The sequence below is a fragment of the Ornithodoros turicata genome, chromosome 1, assembly GCF_037126465.1.
Source record: "Ornithodoros turicata isolate Travis chromosome 1, ASM3712646v1, whole genome shotgun sequence".
Taxonomy (NCBI): Eukaryota; Metazoa; Arthropoda; class Arachnida; order Ixodida; family Argasidae; genus Ornithodoros; species Ornithodoros turicata.
Genome location: NC_088201.1, coordinates 49,295,855 through 49,305,472, shown reverse-complemented (window position 1 = coordinate 49,305,472; position 9,618 = coordinate 49,295,855). Strand labels below are relative to the sequence as shown.

At 44.5% G+C, this 9,618-nt stretch overlaps 1 protein-coding gene and 1 long non-coding RNA gene across 2 annotated transcripts in view; one reads left to right on the top strand and one right to left on the bottom strand.

The window, feature by feature from the left end:
• Positions 1-1,546: 1,546 nt before the first annotated feature.
• Positions 1,547-9,618, bottom strand: part of LOC135378219 (aquaporin AQPAe.a-like) — a 12,045-nt gene continuing 3,973 nt past the window's right edge. The window contains exons 2-3 of the mRNA XM_064611164.1: positions 3,966-4,046; positions 1,547-3,161 (exon numbers count right to left, since the gene is read on the bottom strand). Coding sequence (XP_064467234.1) covers positions 2,994-3,161; positions 3,966-4,046 — 249 coding nt within the window. The 3' untranslated portion in view covers positions 1,547-2,993. The remainder of the gene's footprint in view (positions 3,162-3,965; positions 4,047-9,618) is intronic.
• The window catches only part of LOC135378220 (uncharacterized), a 22,841-nt gene continuing 20,011 nt past the window's right edge, over positions 6,789-9,618 (top strand). The window contains exon 1 of the long non-coding RNA XR_010418314.1: positions 6,789-6,946. This is a non-coding gene — a long non-coding RNA (uncharacterized LOC135378220). The remainder of the gene's footprint in view (positions 6,947-9,618) is intronic.

Sequence of the window (9,618 nt, the reverse complement as noted above, 5' to 3'; positions counted from 1 at the left end):
TCCTTTTCATAATGCTTATCGAAGAACGAAAAATAAACAAGCGGGAGAGGAGGAAATGTATTATCCTTTCTATGTTCCTCATGCGTGCGCGGACCTGTGGCACTGAAGCGCGGTTATGGTTCACCATAGCGCGGTCGATGAATGGCCCGGAATGTCAAGGAACGCACCATTCGCTGGATACACCGTGATGAAGATTTACCGCAGCGTCTGCTGTTCGTGTCGGGGCAGTTTACCAACAAAACTCGGGTACCCCGGAGATTTTCCCAGGGCCCCGCATACCCCTAACCCTCAAAATTTTACAACATCCCCACCCCCAAAAGAAGAGATTAACACCTGCCAAAAAGATCAAAACACCGCAAAAAAAAAAAAAAAAAAAAAGAAAGCAAAAGGCCAAGAATGCCCGGGACCAGAAGATACGAGTGTGTCGCCCCCCCCCCCCCCCCCCCCCCACACACATCGAGATTAAACCCCTGCACAAATCCCTGGTTCTGCTACTCCTAATCGCTCACTAGTATTTGTCCGTTCTCCACCTGTGCGATGATACACCGTGAAATTGCATAGTATGACGTTTCCTGTTAGCGAGTTTTAGTAGATCCGAAGGTGTTCACGATAACAATTCCGAAAACATGATAAGCTAATCGCCCTGTTTCTTCGAAGCGGGTGACATCACATTGCTAAGCTCGCATTTCATAACTTCCTTTGTCGTATTGTTTTCGTAGAGTTCTTCCGATGTACTAAAACTCGCAATAACGCCGCTTTCACACAACCGTGCTTTTTTCATCCGTGTGCTTCAAAAATAGAACCTAAGGGCAATCGAGCTCCGTAGGTATCCAATGCGTCCGTTTTGCCGGCCCGTGAAAAACACGGACAGAAAAAACGTTAGTTTGAAACCGGCATAAGGCCCATTTCACACTACGGTTTCTCTCGTCCGTGTTTTTCACGGAGGCAAGTCGGACCCATTGGAATCTACGGAGTTCGATTGCCTATCGGTTCTATTTTTGAAGCATACGGGCAAGAAAAACGGCAGTGTGAAATGGGCCTAGTAGCGAGTTTTAGGAGAACGTGGAAGTTTCACGATAACGTTTCGGAAAACATGATAAGCCTATCGCATGATTCCTTTGGTGTGGCTGACGTGGCCACGTTGCTGATAGATGACTGACTGACATCGATACCGATTCGGAATCGGAGGGCACCGCTTACGATTCTCTACAACTGCCTATACTATTTCGTTTACTTTTGTGTGCTATTTTGCATTCCCGACATCGTCGTCTGTCTCATCAAACCTACATCATTATGACAAATTACGAGGCACGTACGAACGGTTTTTAAAACGGAAGCGAATACGGAGCGAATAGATACAAAACCGAATCGAATACGAAGCAAGTAGTTGTATAAACGGAGTGATCGACAGGAAACAGTCTCGTGTAAGTAAAGGAAACGTATTATGCCTCAGTAGCAACCTGTGTCTTAAATAGCGGCTTGTAACCGTTCCCAAATCAGCGTCTCAGGGCATGCCCCGCATAATGCTCATTGAACTGACCTATACACGTAGATACCAACAAATCTTTATTGCAATGGATACAACACATGCGCTTCGTAAAAAAAAAAATAATAATAGTAAGAAGAAGAAGAACACACACACACACAAAAGACACCGTGATATACTGCTCCATATCACGTGTAATGATGTGATGAACCGTTATGTACAGAAGTGTCAAAAATGGGACATGCTATATGCGGTATATTATGAAGTTTGGAATGACGTCTCATCAAGACCTCCGAAAGACGTCTCTATCCGTGCCGCGCGCCGTCGTCTCATGTTGTAAAATTTGTCATAAAAGTTTCCTTGATCGCAGCACCGATGTTAGGATACTAACTACTTGATGTAATATTGGTCAATTCATCGATTAAGAAGCTTATTCATCAATGCTAAGATCAAATCCTAACCCACGTTTAAATTCAAATAAATCACGTTACTTTTCGTTTACTTTAGCTTTATTGAACCTGAGATTAACACATCTTACGTTGTGAACGTTAGCATTTTCATCTGTTAACATCTCATTAACAAGAAAAAAAAAAAAAAAACGGAAAGAAAACAGCATCCTGGCAGTCTGGCACACGATGTTGCAGAAAGAGAATTTTGTTGCAATTGCCTGTATACAAATGCACCAAGTGTATCATAAAACTAACAGAGGGGCGTTTCTCTAGGAGTACAATTTAGTGGCTAAAAATAAAGTTATTGAGCTTAACATCAGCTTGAGTTCTTGAGCTGTCGGTATTGAGCTTAACATCAGCGTCTCTGCGATTTTCCGGATACAACAATGAGCCCTTCTCAAAATCATTATAATGTGGAACTTTGTGGCGCCCTTTGTTCAGGCGTAGAAAAAAAAGGCATCAATTCGATGAAATGACCGGCTTTCGATGAAACGTCTTTCGGCGAGCTTGTACCTTAAAACAATGCGTACTTCACGAAACACGTTGTTACTGGCAGAGCCATTTTTCCCTATAAAATTAATTGATACGAACGTTCGGCTCAGCTAGTTCCGATTTTGTGAAACTTAGAAGTTGTAATAGTATAAACAGCGCCATAAAACAACCGAAAATAAATATTACGCTGGGTACACGCAGTTTACGCTATTATCAATGCGTATACGATGTTAGGAAATATCAGCTCGTTGATTTGACAAAATTTGATGACCAATGATAAAAAGTGACAAGTTTTGTGATATGGGATCATGTGCATCAGGTTGAACCTACGATTGTTTCGTTGCGTGCCATACAGCACCTATTATGAAACCTAATCAGTGACTATAAAACAGTACACATGCAGGATGCGCCGTCACGTGATAACACGGATAACTACGTAACGGCGCCAGGCGTTTCTGAGACACATTATGAAAGACTCTGAGGGAGCTGCGCCGCGCGCAAAGTTGCAGTTTCGGGTGTCCAAGAGCCTTTTGGCGTTGAAGCAATCACAGTAACAGTCGTGCATCTCAGATGGAAGTAGTGCGGTCTTCGACAACTTCCTTGTTGTGGAACTTTGCCAGAGACGCCAGCTGGGCCTTGTCCAGGGCCTCGCTAGTTATCGCTGGCGCCGAGAGGACGTATTGGTAGACGAAGCCGGCGAGTACACCACCACCGATGGGTCCAAGCCAGTACACCTGCACATAAGATGTGTTCATGCGTCGCGCGTATTTGCGTGTCACATTTGCGTTTCTAGAATTTTCGCAACTCCGCTTTCGGTGTGGGTTCGTATCCCAGTGCTGGTGCCTTTTCATCAAATGCCATGATTTCATCCGAATTTACTGGGGAAGGGACACTCTGAACAGTGCACTCCATCAAAGTTGACGTTACCAGCATGTGAAAGTTACGCGACATTATTATGTTGTTATGACTTATAACGTCCTGGAGCAGATCTAACGTATGATTTCAAAAGCAGTTTCTTCGTGGGTACGTATCAGCAAGTGACCGTAGTATCACGCTCCCATTTCTCAAGGGGTTATCTCTATTAGAGAAGCTTATACAGATTTTCTTGAATGAACCACGCTTTCTCTTGTACGATTTCTCACAGAAATAGCGTAATCCTTTAAATTTTCATATAGATCATTATCTGCCCCACAGAAAATGTTATCGAGAAACAAATGAAGATGTATCTTAAGAGAAATATCAGGGACTGCTTTTCTCTGACAACTTCTAAGAGAAAACCTTCCTGGTAGGATTTCCGTCTTAACGACAAAGCTGTCTTGTCAGCACGGTTTGTCTTACGAGTTGCAAGAGAACATATCACAAGGTCAGCAAACAGTTAAGGTTCCTTAAAGTTTCTTATAGTAAAAAAAGTTGAGGCTGCGGAAGTTAAACTTCCCTAACAAGATGGTATTTTGGATTCGAGCTAGATGAAAAACCAGCATAAATCCCCCTTCCACGTTATGGGGTATGTCGATTGTTAGAAACTACCGTGTACCTACCCAGTGGTCGTCAAACACGCCCGAGATCACCGCTGGGCCGAAGGTGCGAGCTGTGTTCATGCTGGCACCTGTGTAGCCAATCTGTGAATTGTAAAACAAACAAAACATAATTAAAGTACAGGTTACAATCCCGTGGAGGGCCAACAAAATCTTCCCAGCACATTCCCGTACACGACACCCATTTCAGGGTCTTTCTATATAGAGTCTAATGTCTTGGGGTAATGTCCAAGAACAAACTTGCGGGGAAAGGCAACCTCCTATAACGCTAGGAAGCAGCGACAAATTGGGATGGATTAAAAAAGAAAGAAAGAAAGTAAGAAAGAAAGAACGACAAATACCGTGCAAAGCTGGCGACACTTCCGCTATTCTTGAACAACCCCCACGACTACAAGGTTTACCTTGCTTTTCCTTTCCTCTTTCGCTATTTTATGCGTAGCGTACCTTCAATAGAGGTCGTGCACTGACTGCGTTATTACCATGATTACCTAAAGCCAAGATGCATACTCTCAATTGTCACTTCCGGCACCACATTGACAAAGCGAGTGGGCCTTGTGACTTGGACATCAAGTGGGGGCAGGTAAAACACGGGGTTCCCTTTCATGTTGTCAACGATACGAGTTACGATTTGACTGAACTGGCGCCTAGATAGAGAAAGCCTGCTTATTCGTCGCCATGACGTAACAATTAAGAGTCAGTCAATGAGGATCGTGTTTTCAACGGCCGTAGCCAATCACGAACGTGCTTTCAGCTGTCGTGGCCATGAAGACGAACTACCGTCGTCTGCGAGTTGTGATTGAACGCTCCCGCGTACTAAATGGGAAAACTTGAAAATAAAACGGAAAAAGGTCTCCATCTCTCTCAAAACTGATTTTCTGGAACCGTCTTGCACTTTTGTCTAAAGATCTAGGTCTGCAGGTTCCAGGTGAGCTGCAATCATTTGCGGGTTCTACGCAGAACGGTGAATCGCAGTAGCAGACGAATTCTGATTCTTAATCGAAGGAGGGAGAGGAGGCAATGAGCAGGCCTTCTGTATCTAGAAGAAACGCCACCCTTGACTGGCGGGACGGTGTCGTCCAGGCAACGTCACGGAAACCAGTCTGTCCGCTGAACTGATTCTTGCGGACAACTGGTTTCTGTCGTTGTACCGAACGCCGTATGCAAATGGCAACCTCATCAGTCCCAGCTACGGCGTCTCCATCAAACGAAGCGGGCGTGGGAATGAGTGTACGATGTAAGCTCCGAGACCCACTTTTGGCTTCCATAATGACCTTAGATGACCGCGTTTACGCATTTTGTTGGAACCGATACACGGAACCGAGGCGCGTTGTTGCCCAGATGTCCCTCATGACTCAGTGGCTAGCTCATTTGATATTACCTTTAATAGTATTTATGGGCCGCTCACTGGGAACTGCTCCGCTCAACTGAACCGCTCACTGGGAACAGGCTAGATTTGTAACTCAACCAGTGATGAGCATTCGCTTATCCAATGTATGCTGCATTCTAGTGGTACCCTGGACAACATCATCTAAAATGCGTTAAGGAGCTAAGCGGGAAGATTAAAGTCCAAGGTCAAGCGACAAAGGTCGTTTTTCACCTTTTCCGAGCAATGTTTCCGAGTGCCCACAGGCGCCGTCGAGTGAGGTGCATTCAAGAAACCCTTTTTTGAGGAAAAATGAGCGACGTATTTGTTTTGCTCTTTTCGTACGCGTCGCGGTAGGCATAACTTCAGGCGGTACTTAACCTTGAGAAGTAAGTGAGTGTTGTGTTTTTCCAAAAGCTGTTGGTAGGAGAGACCTTGGGCTTAGGTTGCACCCGAAAAAAAAAAAAAATTGAAAAAGGGAGAGAGCGAGAAATAAAGTAAATTGCCGAAAAATGGTCATTGTAACGTAAGTCAAACAATGAATAGACAAGCACGCCGGATGAAAAAATAGTCAGTTTTTGTGCGGCGAAGTGTTCAGCAATGCCATAGTTTCGATAAATTGGCCTTGGATCAAAAAGTTTCAAATGAAATCTGCAAAACGGGGTCCCTCATGAAGTGGAATTCATTTCCAAGCATGTGTTCGCAATGTGCTATTATATATTAAATAATACGTGCCATGGGAGTCCGCGTAGCTCAGCAGTTCTGTAGTTTAAGAGAGCAATACTTGGCGCTATTGGCCTATATATATGGCCAGAACTATATTTGACCAAATGTATTGATATTTCAATGTCGACCACATTCTTTTCATCTAACACTGTTTTTAAATATTACTGAAATAAGTTTCAAGGGGTCATGTCATAGACGTTAGTATGGGACTAAAAAATTATTCTACTCTCAAGTTTCTTTCATAGAGCTTGCAATCCTCTATTAGTCATATTCAACATAAAAAAACATTTCGGGTGCTTGTTTTCATTCCCATTCTATTATTTCATGCCATTCTATCTATTCTTTTCAATATGTGTGGGCAGGGAGGATTTTCTTCGGGGGGGGGGGGGGGGGGGTTGTCCATATTAAACTGGGGACTTCCTGCCGACTTAACTAATAAGCGTATGAAATAACCGAAGATAAGCTACCAACGACTCATCTGCTTGTTCATTACTTGCACGCAAAATCTAATACATCGTCACGTGCATTCACAAAGGAAAGAAAAAAAAAAAAAAACATTCAGAGGGAAACTGCGCAGAGGCTGCACTTTGTGTTTTGTTATTTTGCGCCGGGAAAATGTGCATCATATTCAAGATGGCCCTTTTCGTTGATAGCAGAAACATTTATAAACCGTGACTGTGTATGTGAGGCAATCCCGCTAGAGGTGTGTCTATCCCACATAAATTGCGGGGCAGACATGGCGAAGTTCTCTCTAACAGTGCAGGTGTACATAATGAGGACGCCACTTCCTTGAAGAGACGCAATCATTTTTGACACTGTCCAGGCACTTGACGTCACAGAACGATTGATACTAAAACGAGCTACATAATGAGGGAAGAGGACGTTTTTATTCAAGGTGAGCGAGGATCATCCTTCGACTTATTAAGCAATTCGATCGCTATAATACTAGTGAGATGGGTATCGCTGGCACACCCACGGTGGCCTTGACCATGCTGCTCATCCTGCTGGCTCCTGCCCACCGTTCGAATTAACGCTCATCTTTTTTTTTTTTTTTTTTTTTTTTTTATGCCTATAGGGAAGGACAACAGTTTGATTGAAGACAGTGGATATCAAGAAGCGGAAGAACTTGCAACCGACAATGTCGGGAAGTTCGCCCCACTTTTTGTGAAAAGTTGTTGTTCCACGTGTAGCACGAAATATGTGGTATGTTCTCATACCATCGACTTTCAAAGCATTTCAAAGTATCAGATTTCAACAAAGTGTATCGAGGTATCGCTATATCGCTTGAACAAAGGGCTCACGTCTGAAATGGCTTGGCATCGCGTTACATTTCATGCGCGACTTTAGATTCTGCCCGTCCGCGTCGTAGGGAAATAGTGCATTCCGGGGTAAGAAATATACTCATAACCGCTGTCTTCAATGTACTACCCGCACAAAATTACCGTAGTTCTTAACAACCTATAAGGTTACTCAATTAAGACGATTTCGGTTCACTGGCACTCTCGTGAAGATTTTGGAGGAAGCATCGGATTTCTTTCGAATCAACCCGAAAACTCGGAACCCTGAACATAAATCACACCCTAAAGTTTACCTCCCCTGCACACATATGTTGCAAATATTCATGTGGGTAAAGCTTTCTTCACCTTGTATACACTCTTAAAACAGAACTTCACCGCATAGCATGCTCCTAGCCAGCCATCATCCCGAATGACATCGTTCTCTCCTTTGATTTGTTGAAAACGGGAGGGCATACGCCCTTTTGTGACACAATGTGTACACTTCAAAAACACAGGTGGCGCAGAACCAACCGCCATTCACAATGATGTCGTTCTCTTTCCCGATTTGTGCAAAATGCGAGGCATGCGCATTTTTGTGACACTGACGCGTTATGTTAACCGTGTATTCACACGAGCGACATCCTCACGGAAGATTCTGGTGGAAGAAAAAGCAAAAACACTGTTCACAGAGCCGGAGTTCCGTCCAGTGTTATGTTGAGCATTCACACGGTGCCGGAATATTGGGAATGGCGTACTGCGCACTTAGCAGATGACACCGTCAGCGTGTTTTCCTGTCGTCTGCTACGGAATATCTTGTGGCTGTGCCGCAGGGATATTCCCCACGGTTAGCAGTGTACGTGAAGACACGACTTTGAGCACTCGCGCCCACATGACTCAGAAAGCTATGAAGTTTTTTTTTTTTTTCGCATCTTCCGCTGCAGTATTCTGGGGAATGTCGCACGTGTGAATATACGGTAATTTTTACAAAAAGGCGTACGGCCTGCTCTCTCCTCAAATCAGGTGCGATAACTCTATCATTCGGCACAATGGTTGGTGCAGAGCGTATCATACGGCGAAGTTCTCTCTTTATAAGCTCTTTGTACTTTCACACTTGCTTCCGCAGTGATGCTCACAGAAGACATTCCGTCAGTTACCCAGCAGCCCCATTGGTCGCCATTGACAATCACGGTTCGTATCGCGCTGATTCAGGTCCTGCTCCTATCAACATCAACTAGGCGCCATCTGATAACTCGCAGCATGCGTGTTGGCCAAATAGAGATGAATGAGGAAGCATTGTGTGGAGCAACAAGCTCGCCAACAAGATCGCCGTTACGGAGATTCATTCGCGCAATCGGCCTTCATGTTGGCCAACTTCTGTCGCATTAAGTTAGAAAGCTGGCAAAGTTCCATTTCATTCGGGCGACATACTTATTATTTCGTTGAGAAGTTGAGATGTTCCGTATTTAGTTGGGTTTCCAGACGTATTCGATCGAACTTTTTGCCTTACATTGTCGGCTAAGCGTCCTGGATGAATGCGCCTTACATGAGTGAGGGATTAAAGAGCAAAAAGTGTAGCATTCTGTCGGACGTTGTAGAGTTCCCCTATACCTTCATATCATAACGACTCGCGAATAGGATGGCGGATCTTTCCACTTTGGTTTCTCGCAGCTGTACGACGTACGAAACTTCTTAAACTGTTTCCTGATCGAGACATTTCATGGAAATTAGTACTCGAGGCGCGTGACTCGTCGAACTACGTACTTTTCTCCCTCCGTGTTTCTCTGAGAGCAGACAAGGTTTGTTGCTCCCATTGCTGGGCTGGGGGATGTAGCGCATTTGCAAGGACTGCAGTATAAGGCTCACAATTGACCGTACGATGTAGCCCCTCATTACCCATTGTATGTCTGGAGGCCAACCGTCCTAGACAGAAGGACCTGCCTCATCAGATCATTATCATTCCACGTCATCACTCGGCATGTATGCTGCACGCACTGCAGGTAGCCTCGTCGCGTTTTCGTGAATCATAAATGACTTTTTGGTGTTTTTCCTGGCGCGCATTTAATTCTCTCCCCCCCCCCCTTTTTTTTCCTCTCTGTCTGCTGAGAGTCAGGGCTTTCCGGAGAATCGTTTGATGACTTCGCCCATGAAATGTATGCGGGGTTCTCCGAGCATTACCTGGAAAACTAGCTGTTAAAGCTTATAGCATGATTCCTCATCGTAGAATGCGATGAGATTCGCGGCACTTTTGGGAAGGTCTTAAGGAAGGTCTGTAGCATGGCGCACCGAGGCA